The sequence below is a fragment of the Rhipicephalus microplus genome, chromosome X (genome assembly GCF_043290135.1).
Source record: "Rhipicephalus microplus isolate Deutch F79 chromosome X, USDA_Rmic, whole genome shotgun sequence".
In the NCBI taxonomy this organism is placed as follows: Eukaryota; Metazoa; Arthropoda; class Arachnida; order Ixodida; family Ixodidae; genus Rhipicephalus; species Rhipicephalus microplus.
In genome coordinates, this window is record NC_134710.1 from 464,825,899 (window position 1) to 464,851,852 (window position 25,954).

Genomic DNA, 25,954 nt, shown 5'->3' on the forward strand with positions numbered 1-25,954 from the left:
GGAGAGCTCTTTTTTTCCATTTATTAACAACAACGGTTGAAGGTGCAAGCGTAAACTTAAAGTGGGCTGCAGGGAACTAAATGTCACACCGACCTTTTATAATAAATCTACCCAATCTCACCTTTTTGAGCATCCAATCATTACTTGGCACACCGGGCTCATGGCCCCACGCGTGTTAGCACTGCTGATGCACAAGTCCATAAAATATACCTAAGTACGCACAAACCATGGTAGCTCAATGATTTTCATTGAGCGACGGTGCACAAACACAGTAGCAGCCCGTATTGATCACAATGGGCGTAGAAGAGTGGTCCACGCCTGCATACAAGCTGCTTACCGATGGTGTGCTAGGCCTTTTCGAGGAGCACGGCTATCCGATGAAACACAGCTGGCGATCACAGAACACATATTCTGTGCGAATTTCGTCGTCATTTCAGACACAAATGAACACGTGACCACTATCTTACGGAGACGGGGCGGTGTATGCATATACTTCCAATGAAAGACCACCGTCCGGGTTTTCTTCGTGCTCACCGGCAGCCGCTTGTTGGTTCCGTCTGCCTCGTATCGGCTTCGCGCTACATGTTTGAGAACAGTTGGTGCATGAGGTGGGCAATTCGGGCAGCACATTACTCACGCAGACATCGCCTACTGTGGAACAAAATATATGTGATGCTTCTTTCACCTGCCCCGGTGACACACTCCCACTGGTCACTGGCGGCCGCGGCTCGGTGCCGACGACAGAGTGAAGCATTTCGCTTATTCCTTCTCCAGTAGGCAAGCACAGACGATGACACCAAATTGATTTTGTTACCACTGGCAGATATTCGCGATTCAGCTCGGAAGCGACAGATCCGTGACGTGCAGGTTCGGAGGCGCTTGGAAGCGCACTGTCGTTTGACAATGTCGGAAACACGTGAGATCCATCAGCCCAACCAGACACAAAGATACCGAGCTTCTTGCACCGCCTGTCTCCAAGGCACCACGGTCGAGCAAAAGCTAACAATTTGCGAAAATATGCAGGACAACTTTCCACAGCAGGTTTTCTTTCTTTTTTTTCTTCTTTTGAGGTCCCCCTGTCTTTTTTTCTTTTTTTTCGTTCACAGAATGCTGTTCTCGCTTGTTGTGCTTATGCTGCCCCCAGTTGCAGTGAAAGTGCGTGGACTCGAGGTCAGTCCTGAGGCACGTCGATGCCAAAAAAAAAAAAAAGATCTGTGGTCCTCGCGTGTCTTTAGGATTCACTGAGAGCGTCACGATGGGGGTATGGGGCAAAAGCCACCGAAGCAGCTGCACCTTGCAGTCACGTGGTAATAAACTCTGAAACACAGGTTAAAAATCACGTGATATAGAAAACTCCCTACGTGGTAAAACTGGATTTGGACATCCTTTTACTACTTGCCTGGGAGGTGGTAATAAATGTATGTCATGTACCATCTTTTACTCCTACACGAGGTAGTAATTTTAAACGCGAGAGAGTTTTCAGAGGTCATGAGCCGCGAAAACCCCAAACTCGGATAGTTTTTGCTTACAGTGTGGCCGTCGAGCCGAACCAAACGTTAGAGCACAAGCACCACAAACAGTCCTCTTCTTTTTTTTTACACCATGGCGCATACTCGCATTGGCATGGCTCAACCTCGTTCCATGCCTGTGGCAATATGATGTTTAAAATGCTAGCAGATTGCAAAGAAAAAAAAGTGAGAAGGAAACGTTCTGCAGTGGGGCGTCTAACCAGCAACGTTGCGTTTCTCACCACTCAACGCGAATCACTAAGCTACCCAGTGACCCTTGTTCGACATGGTAACAGCGAGCTATTTATCTACACCGTGTACCGCTGCCGGTCCCGAGAGCTCGGCGTTTCAGCACGTTTTCGTCATTAGTAGCGATATGGCACGCGATCGTGCCCACAAAGGTAGCTGCACCGCACCATTCACGCGTGCCTTCACATGGCGTGGTCAAATTGCGTACGGTTGTTATGTAGCGTGGTGGTTTGCTCGCACGCGCTTATCTCGGAGTTCGGGTGCCCTCTACCTCCTGTGCATGCACCAGAAGTTTGCTTTGAAGTTACAGTAACCACTGCAAATAGCACCGGGCGCCACGAAACGCGAAATGCGTTACGAGTGGGTGCGTAAAGAGAGCCCGAGCGCCACTTCGTTCGCTGCACCGGCCGCGTTTACGAAAGGAAGGCTCCCACACGAAGAATAAGAATTGGGACTTGCTTTCGCGCTCTTACAGATGTATACATGTACGTTCTTTTCGTTCGTCTTCCTTTTATTTTTTTTTAGCAGTGAGCTTAAATTGTGAAGCTTAGACATTTGTTTGTCCGCACTCGTCCTATGTATGCTCCTTCCGTGCGCGCTTACTGCTTGAGGTGTGCGCTGCAAGTTTCAGGCTGCTTGCCGTTATTAGCCTGAATATCAAATGTGTTACTGCAGCATTCCTTTCTTCGCTTTCAAGGCGAAACAATGCACACCGAATGTTCAACTACTCTTCTAGGACCCGTTTCACTTTCGTGTTATACGAATTACTTGTTTTAAAAAGGAGATCAACCACGTTTTTTATCGGGGGTTAAACGTCCCAAAACCAAGATACAATTCGGTGCTCCATCTGGTGTTCTAAGATGCACTGACATCGCGCAGTCGTGGGCGTTTGTCAATCGCTCTACTGAAATGCGACTGCCGCGGCTTGGCTTAAACTCGCGACCTTAGGGTTAGCAGTCGATCGTAGAGCACTGCAAACCAACTTGTATATTGTCGTTATAATTATGTATCATGACTTTTTTGATTGTATTATTGTGCACTGCCCTCTCTCTACATTTGATACGTTGTGCGAATATATAATATTTGTAGACACTTCTACCCACTCCTGCAGAGATCCCTGACAGTATTATTAAATTGAAAAAAATCGCTGCACCACAGCGGCGCACTGAAACGACTACTCGGCGCTCGCTGTTTTCCACCAAGTAGGCGTTTTTAGTGTGCTGTTTCTTTAGTACACATGGACGCAGTACCTACTGTGTGTGATGAGTCGGAATGAGAGTTTTTTTGGTATTCTCACGGTCATAAATATTTCCTCTTGAATACCATTCATGTGGGTAAATGCTGTTGTATAAAAAGTCATAGCACCGCTGAATTGAATGCGGAAGCGTTAAATTGGAATGTCACACGAAGAGTGGCAAGCAGCTCGAAAGTAGCTGCACATTGCTGAATCACTAAAGACGCACGGAAACACACACACGACGAGCGCCATCTAACGAGGACACGCCTTGACGCATGCGATATGGTTTTTTGGGCAAGAAAAAAAAAGGATGCACAAAAATAACGCACAGATATACATATTTATAGGACGCGCGGGAAGTAGCTTTGACACTTTGCGCTTCAGCAGCGTGCTGCAATGTTTGACTCTGCACAGCCAACTAGACCCTACTTAGCCTCTTCAAGCTAGCAGCAGCTCACTGAGTTCGAAAACTGGGCTGTTGCAGCGAGCGAACTGGCCTTCGAGTGGTCTATAGGTTCAACACGAACTTTTCGGTGTAAGCAAAAGGCCTATTTACATCCCTCTCACGAGAGAAGCGAGCGAGAACCAGTGGCCACAACTTGTCGGTCAAAGTGTAAGTCAAAGGTGCGCCTCCCAACTCTGGTGAAACACGTGAAGGGCGACGACATTTAAAGAGCACTTTTCGTGCAAACTAGCGAGTGATATATAGTGAACGTTGAGAAGCACAGCCGAGCGCTGCCTACAACCAGCAATAAAGAGTTTGTATAGTTAGCTGGCCGTTAAAATGCTGGAGAACGTAGGCTGCGTGGCATACTTGTCTGACAAGGTGCTATGCGAAGTTTCGAAAGCACGGTTGCAAGCTGGAGAAAATAGTTCGAATTATTCGTCTTTGTGGTTAATAAAAATATACATACACTCGCTGACCATGAAGCCAACAGCGGCGAAAAAAGCCCGCAGAGGGTGTCAATATAATTGTGGTTGCTATATTTTTACGACCTAGCGCGGGGAGGGCATACAGCACTCACGAGGCGGTAAAATAGACGGAATTGGCTTTTTGTCTAGGTAGCTCTGAGCTGGACTTTAAGTCAATCGCAAAAATGCCCTATGCACGTGAGTTGTTGGGCAAGCAGTTGTGTTAACACATGTCATAGAACATCGTAGATAAGTAAAACAATAACTAGGCTTGACACAATGCAAATTATGTAAGGAGTGACCTGGTCATTCATTGATTATGACGCATTACGAATGGCTCCGCCATAATTCTTCATCGTCATCAGCGATGGCACAAACCAAGTTCAACTGACGGCGCCTAACAGATGCCAAATGTGTACCACACTTGTTGCAGAATGACTAATAATGATATATTGAGTGATTTCCTTCTTTTTTTTTTGAAAGTTACTGGGATTTACGACGTACTGGGTACGTTGCAGTCCACAACCGACTATATAAAGGCCGGATTTCGAGCTTTCGCCTAGATTGTGCACTGCTTGTACCGTGCTGCACAGGCAATTTTCACAGAACTTAACAAACTTCCCAAGACATAAACTTCTGTTAAGTTGCTGCCATCAAGCGATTCGGTTCATCTGTAGTGCTATAAGATGGCGCTTTTCTCAATTTTATAATCTGTGATTTTATTCCAAAGCAGGACACACGAGGCTCGGTCCAAATATTCTATGACGCAAGCGGCCAGCAGCGGCCTCATTTATCTGATCATAAAAGTGAAATAAAGAGTCAAGATTTTTCACATCATCGATAGTCTGTAACCTTAAACGAAATGTAACATTTCTTATGAAGCACACCAATACAGCCTCAATTGAACGTAGCTTTCATCTTAAGCCACTGGTTGCTGCTGTATTGTGTATTTATGGACTGTACTTTAAAGAGACCACGCATGTGGCCAAAATACAGAATGATATTGCTCTCGATTGTGTAATCGAGAGCAATATCTAGCACAATATCTAGCACACTAGCATCCCATCTTCAGCTGACATTGTTACGTGGGAATCTTGGTAAGGTAATTCTCGAAAGTTTGCAGGATGACCTAGCTGGGGCGCGTGCGCTGCTCTTGCAAGGCGGCCCGTCTGAGGATGACAATGCAGACACACAGGTGAATCTCGGCTGTCTCGCTTACAAGGAGGGAAGACCTGACGAGGCCTTGAGACTATTCAACAAGGCCCTCCAGGTGAGAGATAATGGAAGTGAGTGAACATTTCAGGCGCATGCGAAAGTCGGGGTCAGGCAATCCATCTTAGTTAGTTTCAGGCAGAAAGTTTCGCTGCGTGGTTACGAGTTTTGCAGCTCAAAACTACTAGCTCTCCCACGACAGCCACGCTCTCCCACGACAGCCATGTTTCTAGTTTAAGAGTGAAATCCTGGAATAACATGCGAAATGCTTCCAGATAAAGCGACTAACCCCAGCCCAACCAATTGGTAATTTCTGTTCACTTTCCTCTGGTCATGTGGAGGTGTACAAGCAAGTAAACTAGACAACGTGTTCTGCGCGGGGCTGACTTAGTTATGCGCATGATAGTTCAAGTAGATAATGAGATGTATTGATTTTCCCGTATGCATAGCCTGCAGCCCAGAAAATACGAAATCTATATTCCTACTGACATTAGGTGAAACATTTTCCTTTCTAACAAAGAAAAAGTATTCATATATGTAGAAACTTCATCCTTGATTGAACGAAGGGAATCAAGTAAAACATAATCCCGTAATTTTTTGGAAGAAAGTTGGTGTACAGTCATCATCTGCTGCTTAAAAGCATTTAAGTATAAAAAGCTCATTTTCCTGCAATTTGCCACTGTGTTCTCTCGAACGACAGAGTGCATGTTGTTATAACATTTTTGAGCTCTCCGAAAAGTCTTAATTCTAGGTGGCCTGATGAAGCAGTGGAATTATGAACCATTTTCTGCTGTCTTGTGGTCTGCGTAGGTGACTGTAGGCGTTTTTGAGGGTCCATTCACCACACTTGCTGTCACTGACAGTGGCATTACTAGGTGTAAAATCCGCATCAGAGTCTACGTGAGTGTAGTTGTAGTTGACGTGAAGGGTAACTAGTAAGAAATGTTTAAATAAAAACTTACCGTTCTCTTTGCCCTACGAGATCGCCAGAAATCAAGCAGAACTCAAAGCAAAATGTTGTATGAATTACAGCGATCATTTCAACATGAAATTACGAATGAATTTACTGCATTTGCATATTTGTGTTGTACCGGCAAGGACGCTTCATTGCATGCTCTCGCCTTGTGAACAAACAGTCGCAAGCGGACGCTCCTCCTCAGCTGTGGTACGCTGTGGCGCTGTGCCATTACGCCCGACGGGACTACGCGCCTGCTTTGCAGCAGCTGGCGCACATAATTGAGAGGGGCATTCGAGACCGTCCAGAGCTGAGCGTCGGCATGGCCACCGAAGGACTAGAGGTGACCACAATCAGCCACTTTCTGTTTGTGTCGATTCCGTGGAGCAGAAGGTATTCTTGATGAAATCTGAGCTCGCGCGATGCGGGCTTACCTATACCACAGTATTCGGTGCGGACCTATTGGCTGCGAGATCAAACAGAGTGTGCACCTAACGGCGAGCGGGAGAAATCTCGCGGTGTCGATCGCTCCTTGCGTCGTCTGCTAGTGGCAGCATGGTCGCATGTGTGCGTACGTCACATCCGTCCTCAGAAGTTGGTTTATTTCATTTAATATGATGAATGTTGGGGTTAGCAGACTGTCAATTACTCGTTGGTATGCTTATAGACTACACACAAGCGTTTTGCCTACAGAAGTTTTTCTGCACTGCAATAGTGAGTGTGCGCACGTGTCGGTGTGGCGTTCAGTGTAATAATCGTATACCCTGAAATCATTCTACTGTGGTTGCCACTTAATCGTCTGAGTTCTATATTCACACATAGTTTTTAGTACTTATTTCGTTTAGAACTACGAAACGTGCACTAGGTAATATGCTTCAACGACAAATTCAGATAATACTATGGTGGTTTCAGACACCTTGTGATGCATCAAAGTATGAACGAGCGTCTGTAATGGCCGTTTCGCGATATAGAAGAACCCACACAATGCATATCTATAGTGGCTTACGTACTTATACAAATCTAAAGACGGAATACACAAAGCTAATCTAAATTAGCAGAAATGCACACTTCATTTTTTTTCTGCAGATGCTAGATCAAGAAGTAAATACCTAAAATCGTCAGTAGGTAACATAATTTATTTGGTTTTGCATGCAGAACGCAGGTGAAACACATACCATTACGGTAATATTAACTATTCAGTGTTAACCTTTCAAAACTAACATTTGTTTACGAGGGGTGCCATAGTGAAGAATTCCGGAAATTTTGACCACCTGTGGCGCAGAAAAACTTACTTAGAGAAAAATCTGGCACTAGTGAGCTGCTGGATGCAAGGGAATGACGAGATTTGTGAGCTTCAAATTTGACTCGAATTCATATACCCCGAAAACGCGTCTGGCGTCACGTTAAAATGATTTATTTCTTACTAAAAAAGCACGTAATCTTTTTTTTTTCATTGTACAGAAACGTGATCTATTTAACACTGGAACCTTCTGCATCGATGTACAATTTCACTAAGCGGAAGAATTCACCAATGGCAGCTAAACATCACAGGCAGACGACAAAGCCAGCGTTCCCTCCGCCACTTTTATGTCGTCTGTTTCTTTCTTTCGCCGTTTGGTTGTGCCGTCATGGTAAGTGGACTTTTTTGTTTTTCAGAAAATATTACGCATGAATGAGATCCGCTTATGAACGTTTCCCTTCAAAGAAGCTTTATTCACGCAGTCCTATTCGATTTTGAGCCGTAGCCTCGCTCAATATCAGCCAACACAAGCTTCGCAGACACACATTGTCATTCCCAGCGTTCCAACGTGCCCCTTAAGAAACTAGCATAAACGGTGGTGCCCACTTCCCTCTAATTATTCTTCTTACAAACTCTATGACGGGGGGTTCTTTGACGTGCACCTGCAGCGTTTTAAACTCTTTTGAAAATGTGGCTGCTGCGGCCAGGATTTGATCCCTCGTCCAGCGGTTCTGCAGTCGAGCGACATAACAACTACACCAGTGGTGGTGGGTTGCAAGGAGACCAAGAAGAAAACTCCGAGAACCACGCAAAACACGACTGTGACTGTAGGCAGGCGCCACGTTGAATGGCCGATTGCGCTTCTCTAGGGCACAAGCGCAACTTTAGCTCGGCCTCCTGAAGGTCGTGTATATAACCCTAAGGTCTCATGCAACGCGCTTTATTTGCCGCCAAACGACTTAAACCACCAACAGCGAAGTGCCCTTGCGCACGTTTGTATACACGCGCCACCGACCGCCTATGCACAATAACGAGGCGATGGTAATGCCACCTACAGCACGATCTCGCCGCGAATAAAAGACCAATTCACATTTCACAATTTAAAACGTTCTCAATCCTGCATACAAAGTGATGTCCACCGAAATACCTTATACGCAAGGCAAGATGGGAGCTAGCACTCGCAAGAAAGCGAACGTGTCATTCTGAAGGTGACAATGGGCGCTATGGCACACTGGTTCTGTAAAATCGTGCAAGCCTTCGGGAATGTTTGTAAAGGGTAAACTTCAAAGAGAAAATGGTGATACGCCGAACAAAGCTACGCATTTATTCGTAGCTTTGGCTCCGAACGATACTCAATAGTGAGTACTGCGTGCGTTGGGTCCATCGTACGAAAGAAGTGAGCTAATCGGGCACGTAGTTTCAGCAAGCGCGCGCATGAATGGCGCGGTGTGCCATCTCATGCGAGTTAAAAAAGGTTAGCTTCAAACCTGAAAGATGTGGATCATCGAAAACAACACCTTAATAGGAAATAATTTTCCGCAAGGATCCATGTTCATCAATATAAGCTTTTGTATATATTTTTTTTGTACGCTGATTATACAAACAGAAACTGATGTTTTTGCACAGCGTGTACTGATGTTCTTGCATATGGCAGCGATAAAAGATTCTCAATTAAGACGTGACGGAACTTTGAATTCATGGTGATGAAGGAAGCATCCTGCCAACTAGGCATGTTTGCTCTTCGAGGGCACTGAACGTCGTCTTTTTTATGACCCCATCATTCACGTGGTGCCGATTTATGACGGTTATGATGCTCGTCTGCTGACCGATGTTATCGGAATTGAATCCCGTCCACGCTCTTCAGTAATGGCGAAATGTCAGAAGCCCGTCGGCATAGAGGCTAAAGGTGGTTGAAATTTCCGGCTTCGTTGGCTATGGTGTCTACCATAATAATCATGATTTTGGGATGTAGAACCGCCAAATAAAAAAAACATATTTAGCAATATAAAGGTGCCATTACTGTGCCGCCAAAGTACAAAAGTTACCAAAAGGAAAGACGCGGCGTTTTTGCAGGTGCACAGCGTGGGCAACACACCAGCGCTGCATTTATCGGCGTTGGTTGAAGCGTTCAACCTGAAGGCAGCCATCGAGCTGCGACTGGCCAATCCGGCAGCGGCGCGCGAGGCACTCACGGACATGCCTCCGCGCGCCGAACACGAACTGGACGCAGTGACGCTGCACAACCAGGCGCTGCTGGAGGCTGACCAGCAACCAGCCGCCGCACTCGCAAAGCTTCAATTTTTGCTCCAGGTGCTACAACCTTTGAAAGAGCGCGAATCATTCGTGTGTTACTGTTTTGTAAAAGTTACAGCTATCTTAGAAGCGTCTGTAAGACAAATTAGGCAGTTTTAGAATAGCGCACGGCGAGCCCTTGCGGTGCGGTCGCTGCCACTGCGCATGCGTCGTAACGCGAGTTGGCGTTCGCGTTCGCGGACCGCACGCAAAAAATCCAAAGTTGTGTGCGGTAACGGCGGCCCGCATGTGGCCCGCAAGCGCTGGTTTCGAGGCTACGGGTGGTGATGGCGGTCCGCATGTGGTCCGCGAGCACTGGTTTCGAGGCTACGGTGTCGCTGCGATCGTGCGTTGCGGATCGCAGCAGGGCAAACGCTGTTTTAAAACTCATATGGCGCCCGCTACGCCCGCAGCGCTTGCAAACGGTATTCTAAAACTCCCTATTGTGAGGAACAGCGCGACAGACACAAGGCCTAAAAGTGTACCTTGATCATCCATGAAATCAAGCATACAGCGTTTGCCGATTTGGGAAATATTTTTGCATACCCTGGTTTAATAGTCGTCCGTTATGTGATTACAAAGAGCCATTTTAATTTCCGTGGTATATAATTGAATAAACGTGGGTGACAGTAAATGTCAGGCACTTAAATAAGCACTTGATGCTTTGTACAGGTGAGTGCTGTTGTCTAAATAATTCCTATAGTTAAACTTGAGTACTCCAAAACGCAAATACCGAACAATGGCCACGTCCTTATTTAAATGCAGCTGCCTAGAAGGCAAGAATATGGCGCAGGGTTTTCTATTCACTAAAACATGGTCAGTAAAAGGTGACGTCTCTAAAACAGACCGAGTACTGTGATAAAATCTAGCCGGAGATACTATTTTAAAGTTGGTCAGGCTTCTACTTCAAAATGCACGCAATGACGAGAAAAAAGAAACTTTACAATTCTTTAGGTACAAATGAAATGGCTGACTTACTAGCATGAGTGGCATTGAATAGCCTAATGTCTGCTCTCCTTCTTGTTGTTACCTGTATAACTGCAATAAGACAAAGAAAATTTTTTCTTATTGCAGACTCCTGGAATCAAATATATTGTGGCCACAATTAATACATGGAAAATTTCCGTTGAAAGTTGAGCAGTGTCATACTAGACAGTTGGAAGTCGCATTTAATAAATTGCAATGTAAGGTGCCCCCGGTGAGCTTATGTTGACACAGGACTGGTCTGGCGATATCGATACTTTTTTACTCAAAATTGACAATAACAGAACACTATTTTTTTCATGTCGTTGATACCGAGTACTAAGAAAACGACTCCTTATTATTCCATACACTAACCAGAGGCTAACCTTCACAAGTGAAAACATACTTTCCGCCGGCGCTTCGGCAACATAAATGCTTTTGATGACATCTGTAGTTACCTTCAGGGGACTAAACAAATGCAACTTTAAGTTCCTACTTGTGTCAGTATTATTACTGCAGTATTGATTTATTTAAAGAGAAAGCTACATAAGTGTTTATTTTGTTTCGATTGCTTTAACTTCTATTTAGGATAACGACTATAGTCCTGATATGAATAGGTGAATAATAATTGCTGCACCCGTTCGTTTTACGTATGTTATTTTTGTTATCAGTATTTATAACTCAAAATGTCCAACAAATTCATATGATCAATTCTTGGCCGGTCCTCTAGAGTAGGTATGTCAGAGGTCCCAACAGTTTGGGTGGAAAGTTGGGCTAGTAGGAATCGTGGATAATATAACATGATACTCGCGAAATAAGAGAAAGATGAAAAGATGAAACGTGGGATTTGTGTTTCTTGTCTTTTATTTCGCTAGTACTGTGTCGTATTATTAGGTTTCAACAACAACTATGGCGATATTGAATAAACAAGGCATAGCATGCGCACCGAGCACACCGTATTCACGGAGAATTTGAGTGAAAACTATAGCCATAAAAATAAGGGCAAAAAAGGGCAGGTAACTACAGATAGTGTAATGTTATGTTGTCAGCATCATCACGCCACAGACCGTGTGACGTGTTGAAAATAGAGGAGACAGTGGATGATGTTAAAATGCCCACGAAAATTATATTTGACTGCACACGCACAGACACACACACACACAATGCATAAAGGTAGAATGTACAACTATCTTCTAATCTTGTCACGTGGTGGGGCTGGAGTCGGGAAAGCAGTGGGCTGGTAGATTCCCGGCGATGACGTAGTCGTCTTCAGGTAGATGTCTGGCGGAGTGGTGACGGAAGGTAAGCAGGCGTCATGGACCGAATGATAGACCCATGGCTTGGTAGACGTTATACCCTCCACTGTCGGTAGAAAGGCAAGACTCGTAAGCCACGTGGGTATTTGCGGGTTCGATAGCCCTCCGGCCCGTTCTGGCCGGGTTCTAAAAACTATTGTTGTTGTTTCCTGGAAGAACGGTGCAACCCCGCACGGCGGATTCGCTACAAAACGTGTTACCGGAGAATTTGGAAAAATGATAACAAAAAAAAAACACGAAGAAACAGTACAGCCTCACCTGCCCAAGTGCTCTTTTGCCCTTCGGAAGCACGAGCTTTTTTCTTTTTCTTCTTCCAGCGATCAGCCGCTCTGTCGTCTGCCCTCGCTGGCTTGCCTTTGCGAGCTTCTTCACTGTTTATATTCTAAAAACAACAATGTGACAACGTCATACCTGTGTAAACGAAATTCCGCTCAATGAAATGCAACAAAAAGTGAGAGTGAACTTTGCACAATGCAATGAAATGACCTAATTAACACCATACCAAAGCATAAGAATGAATAGCGGCCGTCTTTGCGACAACTTGTTCTTTAAAACAAGTTGCCCTTCGGAAGCACGAGCTTCCGAAGGAAATACCTGTTATTTGCAACAAGTTGTTTAAAGTGTTCCAGAAGTAAAACAGCCAAAACCGAACCGCGCTCAACCAAAGTGTGTAAGGTGGGTTAGCAGCCGTAGCTAGGCTACCCGGCAGAAGGATGCATGCTCTAACTATCCACTTTGTGGTACTCGCGTAGCTCCCGGCATTCAGCATCGTGTGCAACTGTCATCTCGAAACGGAAACGCGTAAGGTGACCCAGGTTTTTACGGTGCACAAAAAAAACCCGACCTAAACCAGCCTACAGAGCCAGCTGGCATGTTAAGGCGAAAAGGTGAGCGGCCTCGCTCTCTAAATACAGCAAATCTATGCTTGACTTCATGCAGATGTAATATGGTATCTAACCGATAAGAATAAACATGTCAAAGGAGCTTACTCAGCACGCCTGCTCACCAAACGCTTAACGCACAATACATGCGAGATATGATTCAATTGTGGGCCCAGAGCAGTAAATAAGCAGAGAGGGAGGGGAAGAAAATTTTATTGAAAAGTAGAGAATTTAGCCGGCATATATAAATCTCTGACTTGCTGCTCTGCGTGGGGGAGGGGATCGGGGATTGAAGGCAAGCATACGAAGGGAGAAAAAAAGAGAAATTTTAAGATTGAAGATAGAATAAAAATAAAGAAAAGAGGCCACATCTTTGACTATGGAATAAGGACTCGCGTTAATAGTTTTTCTGTGACGTCAAGCTACAGCTAGAGCTTGCCTAGCTGACCGATGCTGTCCTAGTACGCGATCAAAAGTTTCATAGCATGCCTCTGTAGCGTGGAGCCTGACAAAGGTCCTCATACACAGTCATAAAAGAAAGTTCTATCGGTTATCGAATGCATGAAATGCTTATTAAGCACATGCATATTCATACGCTTTACACTCAAACAAGATATGTTCCACAGTTTCGATGGTGCCGCATTTGTTGCTGTACGGACTTGCTGACAGACCGAACCGGTACCGTAAGCTGTTTACATAGGCACTGTTTAGATGAAGACCATGGTTTAACGTTTACAGATGCCGAGGAATTACGAATGAGCGTCTTGTTCTGAAGGAGGGGTCGGTTGAGTGAAGGAAGACATAATGATTTTTCAAAAAATTGTAGTGCATCTTATTTTCTTCGAACGCAAGCCTTTTAGCCATCTGAGAAGCATCTGATTTCGCGAATGATGTTTGTCCGTAATTGTGGTGTCGAAGACCTTTGCGTGCTGCTTCATCAGCTTTATAGTGGGCCATAATGCCACAATGACCTGGTATACACAGAAATGTGATATATTTTCTAGCGGTAATAGCCAGGTGATATAGGTATGCGATGTCGAATGAAACGGGTTCAGGATTCTTTCATTAGGACCTTGAATGCTATCTGTTGGAGTCGGTGAAAATTACCCACCGGCCAGGCGTTTGGCGCAAGATGCGAAGGACAGCTTCTTTGATACGATAAAGTTCTGCTGCCATCGGGGATATCTTCCGCTGCAGTCGATAGGGTAGCTTATGTCTTGTAGAAGGGATATACGCCCGTCTTCACAAACGCTCCTCGACTCGACACTTCACTCGGAATGCTCCTTGAGTGGCATTTTACCATTCACAAACCGCCCTTCACTTGAAACGCTTCCTTCACTTGAGAAAATCTGGAGCGTTTCCTCGAGATTGTCAAGGAAGCGATCGAGCTACCTTGAATCATCCCTCGAGTGAAGTTTCTGCGCCAACTTCGCGTCCATGGCGGAGCCCGTATCACTTTGACACTGTTTATCAATCAATTTGGCTGCCACCACCGCGTTATTTCAACAGTGACGGTGCACATTCACTACGAAGCTGTCTGTAATGGTTCGACAACGGTTATGGCGCCGGCACAGGCGGGCGTGGTGTCAAGCGGAGCGCTCACCAGTGCCGTGATGTGTTGTGTTTCGTGCATAAGCCAGTGGATTACCTGCCTTCGAGCGTGCGTATACTCGTCGTGCGAGTGCTCCAAGACTTACTGCGGATGCCAGTGCTTTCAAGTGTTTTGATGAAGCTTGCACACCGCACCTTTTCAACTGTGGCGCGAAAGCTTGACAAACAAGCGGAGAGGAAACGTAATAGCAAACTTTCGATGCACTGCATTCACCATACTCCTGAGCGGCTTCTTCTCCGGTGAATCGTTGCTACCATAACCGAAATATACCGCAAAGCACACCTTCGTTAGATGATCGTCTGTATCAATAAGAAGGTAAGTTCTTATTTTTCTTGTTTTTTGTTCATTTTCCCCTCTGCTCAGGTCATATCACTATTAGAGACAGTTTAGGAAGAACAAAACGCAATGCAATTGGGCCCAAAAAGTGTGTTTTTGTTGCTACTACTTGTGTAACATAGCTTCGATATACAGTTTCTATGCAGCTCACAATACCAATGAACAACCACACCCAGCTTTAGGGAATCAAGCAGAGGCTCGTGCTCTGTGAAACGTCCACGCGCGCAAGAATGCATCGAGTGTCGTATAAAAACAGAAACATACGAAATAGAAATACAGCAGATACATTATAACATTGTTTTTTATGGTTGAACCCCCCCCCCCCCCCCGCGAAGAGGTATTGCAGGCTACGCCATCGATTCGTGCAATTAGGTTATCAAATTACTTAACCATATGCCTGGTAAGCTGCCCAAGGGCCTGAGCGAAACATGTGTCAAAATAGGCAAAGCTCAAGAACTCAACCATGTCGGTTTTTTAACGCAAGAAATATAATGAATGAGTGCATCCTGAGAAATAAAAAATTGCGGCTTTGGTGTTCTAGCTATTACATTTTTCTAATATTATGTCTTGCCTCGTTTTTGCAGGGGCCTGGCTGCCGACGGAAGAACACAGAGGAGAGGTTTCCTAAAACGTGCCGTATTCGCAATGCATTGCAGAGTTTGCACGACTGTATGCAAAATAACAAAATCTGCAGTGAATGCGTGCAGCTTCAACGCATAAGACACGCTATGGTGTCTACTACCTCGATCTTATTTATGATGTTTTACAATCTAGAAATTTATTTCGACAGTGTGTCAACTGCATATGCTTGAATAATGCACACTTTGCAGTTGCACGCTTGTGCTTGCCACATGGCTCTTCATCAGTGAAAGGTAGTAAAGGCTTATTTTGCCATTCGTAATTTCTACTTTGTTTATTTTTGAATACATAGTTATCGTCATGTTCGTCTTTTCAGGATGAGACAGAATCACAAAACCCTCTTCTCCGATTCTACAGAAGAGCAGTTCTACAAAAATCAAGCTTGTTTTATATACATCAGCACCAATTTTCTTCCATGAAACTGAGATGGCGTGGTTCCAGCGTGTAGGCATGCTAATGTTGCAACAGTAGCGGATATTTTATTTACAGGGGTTTGACCAGATATATCCGCGATGTCTCCAATGCTCTTGAGCATTTTTTACCATTTTGTTGCACTGGTCTTCGTTAACTCAGCAAAGTAAAATACTCTGCTTCCTGACGACACTTTTTTCATGGTTCAGTGAACCACCACGGTCATTTTTAAGACAGAACAGCACCAAAAGTTAAAAGCGCCTTCAATTTTATCATTTCCAAAAGAATGAAACATCTCCTATAAATTATGTACTGCGGAGGCTTTAGAATGAAGCACAGAAAACACGATCATTTTCAAGAGCCATTTCCGGCAATAATATGCTACAAATAAAACCAAAACATAACTGCAAAGGTCCATTCTGCATTAACCAATGTGCTTTTGAGCTTGCAGGTGAAAAAGACAGGACAAAAATTTTAAGACAGGGCCGCTGTGTGAACTTCGATACGGAAGCTACAGAGATTTAGAGGTTACGTTTATTCGAATCTGTCATATTAGAGCATCCACAAATGCAGGGCATAACGCGATGGAAAAAATAACTGCTTACTCAGGCATCCTTGGAAGATTGAAATGTTAAAATTGAAACACAAACACGCATTGTTAACCGACTATATACGCTAATAATTGAAGAAAACAACAACTTCAAAATGATGTTTTCGCCATTAGTTGAAGAAAGGCACACGATCGCTTTTCTTAATTTGCATAGCAGTCTCATTCAAACACTCAGTCATGAGTGTACCATGCCTACTTTTTAACGCTACCCTGCGTCTCTCATAATCAAATGGTGGGTATGGGACTTTAAATCCCACATAATAATCAAATCAACGCTACACTGGTGTAACCTTGAATAGAAATTGAGAACATTGTCTTCTAAAATTTCTATTACATGCTGAAGAACTTCGAAAGTGCCACATCTAAATTCGGAGTAAATGAGAAAAATGAACATAGCACACGAGCGTTGAAGATTGGGCGAGTTGGTTCGTCGTACTTGAGCTGGTATAGCGCATTACGGGGAAGAAGAAACGGCCAAGCAGACCGACACAAGAGGACCGAGCGCTAACTTCCAACTCAGTTGGAAGTTAGCGCTCTGTCCTCTTGTGTCGGTCTGCTCGGCCGTTTCTTCTTCCCCGTAATGTGCTATACCAGTTCAAGAACATAGCACAGTCCTCTGAAATCAGGAAATGTTCGCGTACTCCCGCAGTGAAAATGAATTCACGAACAAGTCATCTTTGTCGGAGGTGAATTATAAAGGCAAACAAATGTAATGTGATATAAAGTATAAATTACTAATTCCACCGCATTACACGTTCGGTGGCTACCCTAGTGATCAGAAGGCTCTCAGCAAAGCGAAATTAAACAAAGCAACAAACCATATGTTCTGCTTCCTGCCATTACACACGTAGTTCGTTAGTCACCTCGGCGAAAGCAGAGTCTGAAACACTCACTCAGACACTACCGTAAATATAAACTGCATATAATAGACGCACACGAGATGAAACAAACTAAGCACGTACACAATAAAAATGTTTACACCCAAAAGGGTGTAAAAGGGTGCTTTTACGAGAAAGCACTATTCGCAACCCCCTTTAACACCCATAAATGGTCGATTGAAAAAAAAAGCACCCATTTGTTTGGGTGCTTGCCTTGATATCACCCTAAAATAGGCTCTAAGGGTGCTTATGTGCCTGAGAAGGGTGTAGGTGACGATTCATCAGTAGGAATATGCAGCATAAGAAGAACACATAATTATAATACTTGGGATTTTACGTCTCGAAAACCTCGATATGATTATGAGGGTCGTCGTAGTGGAAAGCTCTAGAGATTTTGACCATTTGGTGTTCTCTAATGGGCGCTGATATCGCACAGTGCACAGGCTTCTAGCTTTTCGCCTCTATCTAAATTCGACTGCCACGGCCGGCATCGAACCCGCGACCTTCGAATTGGCGGCCGAGCAGCGTAGCTACTGCAAGAATATGTGGACGTTGCGTTAAATGACGGCCTAGACTTAGAATGTGTGAAGGTGCTCTCCGAATACAGCAGAATGCCAGCAGAAGCAAATCGCGTTTCATCTATATTGGCAATTAACTCCAATCCACGTTACGAAAGCTCACCTTAGCGTTGGTTATAAGCTACATGTTTGCTGTGGATTATATACAGGAACATAATGTTCGCCCGAGTATGGGTGTGTGGGCGTGAGCCTGCGCATGTGTTCGCGTGTAAGCGCGATTGTGTGTACACCCGTGCATGTGTGCGTGCGCGTGTATGTGCGAGTCCGTGCTTGTGTTAAGCGTGCCTGTGCACAAGTGTACGCCCATGCATGCGTGCGTTTACGGTCGCGTGTGTGTGTTGCCGTATGTGTGTATACGTGTATGTGTGTGCGCCTGTGAATAAGTATGCGTGTTTATCAGCCCGTGCGCCCTCAAATTTTGTGTGTGTGTGCGGGGGGGGGGGGCACTGCTTCTTAGTGTTTAAGGTCCCACACCAGTTCAGACTGGGAGTCAATATAGGAGGTGGCTTAAAGAATGGCGGTGGTCAACGCACTGTACACGGACTATTCAGTACATGGAAAACAGCTGCACATTTTCGTACCTCATCATTGCTTACGCACTTGCTGTGGTAGCTGATTAGGTCCGCTGAGGCGCTTCTACGCTCGGAAACGTAGGTTATGACCAATTTACACGGAAAGCTGTCACTGCACTTATGCACAACCATCGTTTATATTAACAACGTTTAACAAGAACGTGCCCTGCCTTTGCTACAGGTGCTTAGCTAACTGATTGGGCAACCATATGGAATTATGTGCTGATCATGTAGCCAGCAAAAAGTTTGTTATAAAAACCTCGGCACGTTTCATGGTGCGTGACAAGCCTTCTAAACACCCGCGACTGTGGAATAATTTGTTCCAGCTTCGACTACGCATTCAATGTTTGCGGCACTATACGCGGAATCGCCAGACACAGACAATGCGAAAAGAAATTCCTCTGGAAAAAGGTGTAGCGATGCTCTCCCGCTAATGCCACCGAGGACAAAATAATTATTGTTTCTGGCCGTTCCTTGGTGCACTTTGTTTTCCGCAAGTTTTGCTTCACTATTTTTCGCCCACTGCTATCGCATTGCGTCCAAATACTCAAAGAACCCGAGGCTGGTAAATAACCTGTGTCACTGTGCGACTGGCTGGAAGGAGAGTTGCCATTTACAAGGAGTCATTCTTGAAGCGCAATTCGATTGCCTTCCGCGTCAAACGACCGTCTGCCGTATGCGCCATAGCGTTTGCCTTTCGGCGCCGTCTTGGCGGGTTTCCCGCTCCTTCCCCTCCCCGCTCACCCCGGCCAGCGTTGCTTCCACAACGGCGGCGTATATAAGCGAATAGTTGCGTCACCGAACACCTGCGTCGACAGCTGCGGCACCGCCGCCAGTGCCTCCTCTTTCTCTCTCTCAATGTTGCTCTCTCTGTCTCATCGTCTTTCAAATGCGTTGCGTTGGTCTGGGTTCTTGGTCGCTGTGTGTGTTCTAGCGAACAGGCGCATATTCAATGGTGGTCACGCATGACACCGTGTTCGAAGCGACGCTCGGATTAAGGAATATTCATGGAGTGGCGGACACGGACAACGTAGCCTGTTAACGGTGAGTGTACTGTTTTCGTAGGTAGTAATCATACAGCGCTAGCTGGGCGCCTGCAGCAGCTCTGCCGAAGTAGGCTGCCAGCCATTTACAACAGCATGTGTTTTCGGGCCTGTTGCAGATGCCCGATTAAACGTGTGACTTAACGAGTTCACACTGCTATGCGCGATGTTGTGTAAGTGCCTGCATCACTCATACAGTGAGTGATGTGATCACTTAACAAGGGCGGGATTAGTTGCTGATCGCACATTGTCTCTACGCTGCACAAAGTGATTCATTGATATTGTTTTAATATGTGCTTTGGGCTACATCGTAATAACATTTCTATTAATACTCAAATGTGCAAAGTGCTTCTGTAGGTGTAAGCGTAAAAAAGGAAGAAACAGAAAAAGTTATGTACAGAGGCGCACTGTACAAAATGGCTTTTTTTTGCATAAAGACGGTATAGTTGGAGGTGCTGATATGCCGCGATGCTCCCAGCACGTGCGCCTCGGTCTTTTAAGCTATTTAGGACAATTGTCACCAGCAACAGGGAAAGATCTAGCAGACTTCCAAAGGCGCGTTGTTGTGGCCATCGCCGTGCGTTGTTTTCCCTCGTTTCTGTTTGCTGTTTTCGTGCTTTGCCTTCATCTGCGATAACGTTCGGCGTTATAAAAGAATCGAGAGAGTATACGTGACTGTGGGAGCTATGTGCGGTAGCTCTAGCATAAGCCATGGCTGCTACAACGTAGACGGCGTCCGCGCGCGTTGGTGTCGTTCGAGCGCTCCTACTTGCTTGATTGTGTTTAACTGAGTATTTAGGCACGGATTACGTTTGTAAATCCCATGGTCAATTATCGCTAATAGCGTGCCCCTGATTGCCATCAGAGAATGGGCTTGGCTGTCGAAATATGCCAGACGCTTTTTCTGAAAGCATGCTTTGAAGAATTTTTTTTTTAAAGAAATACTTTCATACGTCCTAGGCAGTGCCTATTGCAGGCCCACAACTCTTTAAAAACTGGACAAGCTATCACATCTTTTATCAAATTACAATGAATTAAGAATATTGAATTATAGATGACAAATTTCTGTGCTAGATTAGGTGCACAAAACACATGTTCGCAGCCCTACGTCTAGAAAGCAGGCAAATAGGGAGCACAGCGTCTAATTTGGATTAGATTCCATTGACGGAGCGTCTTGTGAGGGTAGAAAGAACGAGAAAATTGTTGATTTTTGATGCCCTTATAGAGGCAGTCAGAATTGCACTGATTGGTGACTTGTAACAATTCCTCAGATTATTAGAGGCGTTATTAAAGTCAGTAAATCTTTTACTTTTTTTTGAAGACCTCTTCGCTAGTGCCACGTCCAAGATCATTTGTTCTCATGTAAAAGAGAAAGCAGAGATGTCTTCACTGTTTGTACATGAAGAGGTAAGTTTCTTGTGCGTTTTGATTATTGCTACATGTTCTGAACGATCTACTTTAAGAATTGTTTTTCACACTGGCTCACTACCCTAGAAGAAATTTGATTTTTAGGTGAGTTCAGGCTTTCGTAAGTGCCATTTTCGAGCTGTAGTCTTACACTTCACCTCATTTCGGGAATTTGCTGTATGCTGGAAAAGTCTTATCTTTATCATACGAAATAATTGGAATGTATGGGTTGTATGCTTCGAGTTCAGTGTAATGTCAATTACACGCCGATTTGAAGGATACACACTACACTTTCTTTATATGTGGTGCTGCCAGAACAGCACGAACATCCTTTTATGAGAAGTCATATTTGCTCTTATTACAGTATGAGAGGGTGCCGCTGACGTCCTGCGTAGTCTACCCCGGCCCCAGCCTAGAGCAAGCCTACTTTCTGAACCTCCACATGGATAACCGAAAAATCTTCCGTGTCAGTAATGACGAAGAAAGAGTGGCAGCACTGATGAGTTTTTTTTATTTTTCAACAATGTCTACGGCCGCAAGGCCTTTAACAACCACCATGATAGAGCGGCTTTTTCTCGGCGTGAGTTTGGAGTGTATCAAAGAAGTTGTTCAAGCGGTACGACGCTGAAAATTTTAGTGTCACAATGCCTGAAACTCTTTTTCTATTGTGGTCATGGTAGATGAACAAATATTGTTATTTGTGTAAAATATTTTGCTTAAATATAGCTGGACCATTCCATGCCAAACGTCCCAGGCACTTTGGCGACCATCTGAATTGTATTTGAAAAAAATGTGCTGACTTACTGCGTTGAAAGCCGTGAACTGCTAGAATATTTAAGCGAGAAAAAAAAGTTTTGTTCACGTGGCTTGCTTATAACTTCCTGGCATAATGCCGTCTGTGTGCTGTTGTGGAAAATTTCGTTTTAAAACTACCGCTTATTTTTTCTAAAGCAAATTCGGTCTACCTGTTAAGTAAATGTGCTTCTGTAAGGTATTTGAAGCTCAATAATAATAGTGCAACTTTTTGGCCACATTCGCTTCCAAGAATAAAGCGTAAATGTGTTATGTTTGCATTTTTTATTGCAATATTGCACTTTGTATGAATATCTGAGCAGTGAATACTTACTCCACAGAAGGTATATTTTGAGAAAAAAATATCCTTAGACCTCTCAAGCTGCTGAAATATACAAGAAAATATCACGAATTTCACAAAATCGTGATTTTTGTCCGTATTGAGATGCCATTTGCTCCATGTTGTGATACAATGAAAACTCATCATTATACCTAAATTGCAAGAAAATGAAATTCTTTCTGTAATAAAAATCTTATCGCAAAAAGGAAAGGAAAGAGCGCTGTCAACTGAATTTTATTGAAGATGCTACGAGCGTTTTTATACTGAGCACAAGACCAGGGCTCATCTGCAACAACCCATGTGTGACCATGACAAAATAATTTTAACCGAGAAAAGAATACTCTTTTTCGGAAAATATAAGTGAAGGTGTACTGATGCATTGATCCTTGGCCTTCCTGATAAAGAGTTCTAAAATCTCTCATTTTTTCTGCTTGCTTTTTTTCAAAAACCGTGTTTTATGAAACCTGGGACTACACTTAGATTCTTTACTGTGTCCGGCCATGAGACTACTATAGCCCTTCTTAACATTTAAAGCATGCTGTCTTGCTTGATCATTGAAGCATTGCCCAGTTTGTCCTATGTTTACTTTTCAACGTGTTAGCGGTATCTCATACACATTAGATTGGCATTCAGTAAATCTATTCTAGTGACGAATGGTGCAAGATTTACTATTCCTGTTGCTGTAAGTACACGCACTTTTGAAAGCTTGCAAGGGGTAGAAAACAACAATGTCATATCTGTTGGCTCTTTTCCTAAAATTGTGAGACACCTTATGTATGTAGTACCGTGTGACATGCAAAGTTCATTGGTCCTTCTGTTTTTTTTTGGTCCTGTTTCCTTTAACTTTACTTTCTGCAGGAGGGTTTCGCAAACAAGTGTGATGATGCTGTTGGGGTATTGGCTGGTGTTATCAGCCCAGGAGGACTCAGAATGTTCTGCCTTTTGATAGTGGGCATCCAAAATTAGTAAAAAGAGGAATTGATACCACATGTATTCAGGCCACCCTTCAGAAGTCATGTTAACACAAGGGTGAGGTCAGGCTTAAAACCAGCATAAAAGACTAAAAGATGCTCGATATACCGACAGAATCATCACACCCGTTTGCAAAACCCTCCTGCAGAAAGTAAAGTTAAAGAAGACAGGACCAACAAAAAAACAATGACCAAAACCTTTGCATGTTATACCACATCACATGTCTTACAATTAAAAAAATAGACAGCAGATATGGTATTAACGTGTTGTTTCCACCCCTTGCAAGCTTTGAAAAGTGTGTGTACTAAACAGCAACAGGAATACTCAATCTTGCACCATTCGTCACGAGGATAGGTTTACTTAATGCCAATTTAACGTTTGTAGAAGTATTTTTTATCAGGTAAACCAATGATCAGTGCTTCACTACATGTCACTTATCCTTTCCGCGAAGGAGTATTCTTTTCTCAGTTAAGATTATTTTGTAGTGGTCACACGTGTCGTCGCGCATGAGCACGGTTCTTATACTCCGTATAAAAGTGCTCGTAGCACATTCAATAAATTCAGTTGACAGTCGGTGCTCTTTCCTGTCCTTTCTGTCTCTTCCTTAAGTTGTCGCGCTGTGACTAGCACACAACCATGATGAACCAACTAGCCCAAATTAAACTCTTGTTACGTAACCCGTAGACCGAGTTTCGTATAGAAAGAAGAAGCGGTGCTTTTAAAATAAACTTTTTCACATACAACACCTAGACGGCATTCCAGAAAGTTCAGAAGGCAGCCACGTGACCAAATATTTTTCCTATCCTAAATATGCCAGAAGTTCACTATTTTCAATGCAGCACGAGTTTTTCGAATATATTTGAGATGGTTGCCAAAATGGCTGGGACATTTGGCATAAAGTGACCCAGCTGTGTCATTAGCAGTAATTATGCATTACCTATTTTGTTTTTTGTGTGTCCTGACTCAGTTTTGTGTTCGGTTTTAGCTTATTCTGTTTCTGATCATTGTATAGGTTTTTTAAGTATTCGGTAAAGTTATATGTGCAAAAACACATATATGTTTGCATGTACATCATTTCTCATAACGAATTGTTATACATCCAGGAATACGAAGCTTACACCACTGTGACTGTATACATTTGAAAACACTATCCGCATATATTTTTGTGTGCATCAATTCTTGGGAACGATTGTGTACATGAAGTGATATAGTGAAATCATGGTGATTGTATCTATTTGAAAGAATCATAAGTATACATTTGCCTGTAGTTCATTCCTATATATTAACCGATTGTGTACATGAAGGAGTATTAAAGTGGAAACCACTTGGATTGTAGATACTTGAAAGAACTATAGGGATATATTAGCGTGTATTTCATTTGTACTCTCTATGTACTTAAAGTAGTATACTAAACTGAAACCAGTGTAATTGTATGTTGCAAAGAATGGTCAATAAAGTGAAACTGAAAAAATATAATAAACATTTGAGGTGTCGCATGTGTAGTGTACGTATACGTGAACATGTTACACATCTGGTGAAGAAGTTGTGTGGCAGAAGAAAAGTTTATGTTTTATTTGCCTATTAAATAAATGCAATATGAAAGGGCAGCAAGGCTTCGTTTTCTGTAACGCGCATTATGCATATACTGTGAAGTATATATAGATCCAGCAAAAGTTCATACACGATTGTTCGTGTTTATATTTTTGCCCACGCGCAATGAATGGAGCTCGACAGGTGGCGCACCCTTGATAATCAGGACCCCTTTCTTCAAGTAGTGTGTAATCAGTGCATGCTGATATTTACTAGTGCTGTCTAAAAGAATACTGGCACCCCTGCATTGGGCACTCAACACACTTGCGCACCCTTCTCGCACCCTCCTTAGAGGGTGCTAAAAAGTGATGGACATCGAAGGCACCCTTTCTTAAGGGTGTTTTTGTAACACCCCACAGTTTTTTTACATGTACACCCTATTATAATGGTGCATGGAAAGGCACCCTTTTTGGAAGGTGCTGAATTAGCACCCTTAGGGTGTCGTCCATGAGACAAGCTCATTTACACCCTTCTGGGTGTAAAAATTATATTTGTGTACGGACACCATGCTACCACTCTAAATGCGTGTATTTTGCTGTAATGTCAATTTATAAAAAAAGAATGCGTAAGAAAAGCGTTCACTTTTTATACAAAGATAGGCATTTCTTAACCGCAATCGCGAATACTCTCAGGCGTTTTTCTCGGCCCATGCAGTTCACTCGAGTGGAGGGAGCATTTCCGAGGCCTCCATTGGCGAAGGGAGTGTGGAGGAGCGTTCATGAAATGCAGCGGCTCCTTGAGTGGAGGAGCACGTTCCGCCTTGACTTCGTCAAGTCGAGGGGAGCCCTTAAGTGAAGGAGCGCTTGTGAATACGGGCCATAAAGTCCGAGTTGGAAGTGCCCTGAGTGCATGAGTCGTCGGTGTAGATATGCGAATGGTGAGCTTAGTGCTCGGCTAAGAAGAGGAGCGTAGTCTGTAGCAGCGCAGTCCGTGACATTCCTCTCTTTGCCCCTTTGATGCCAGCTAGAACTCGTTTTTTATAGTTAGAGGCGAAAGCACCCAGGGAAGAAATGTTCCAGGCATTAATTTTTGTGGCTGACTAATAGAATGAAATGAACCGTTTTCACAGCTTGACCAAATGCAGAATTGCTCTGAGTTAGATTAACTCGGTACAGGAAATGCTTTTTACCTTGTTATATATGTCGAACATGAGTACGCATGGTTTTTTAGGTATATATATATAGATGACTTCTAGCGGGAGACATCCTGCTCCCGCTACAGTTCCCGATGCTGATGAACTCTTCGGAAGCCCCAGATGTATTCGTAGGCCGCTGTTCCGTGCGGCTTCCCGAATTCTCTTATTTTCTGGGGATGTTCGGTCAAGCATCGGCAGAATGGAAAAGGAAAGTTTGACAAGCGTTACGGCATGATCGATAGGTCTGTCATTATTACAAGATTTCTTTTAAAAA

The 25,954-nt window shown here is 43.9% G+C and overlaps 1 protein-coding gene across 7 annotated transcripts in view; it reads left to right on the forward strand.

Moving 5' to 3' along the window:
- The window catches only part of Ttc30 (tetratricopeptide repeat domain 30), a 199,987-nt gene that overhangs the window by 127,808 nt on the left and 46,225 nt on the right, over window positions 1–25,954 (forward strand). For 6 of the 7 annotated variants that reach the window (XM_075880721.1, XM_075880723.1, XM_075880718.1 and 3 more), the window contains 3 exons: window positions 5,030–5,176; window positions 6,255–6,416; window positions 9,387–9,623. In XM_075880721.1, the coding sequence (XP_075736836.1) occupies window positions 5,030–5,176; window positions 6,255–6,416; window positions 9,387–9,623 (546 nt within the window). The remainder of the gene's footprint in view (window positions 1–5,029; window positions 5,177–6,254; window positions 6,417–9,386; window positions 9,624–25,954) is intronic. The other variant, XM_075880719.1, reaches the window with a different exon arrangement.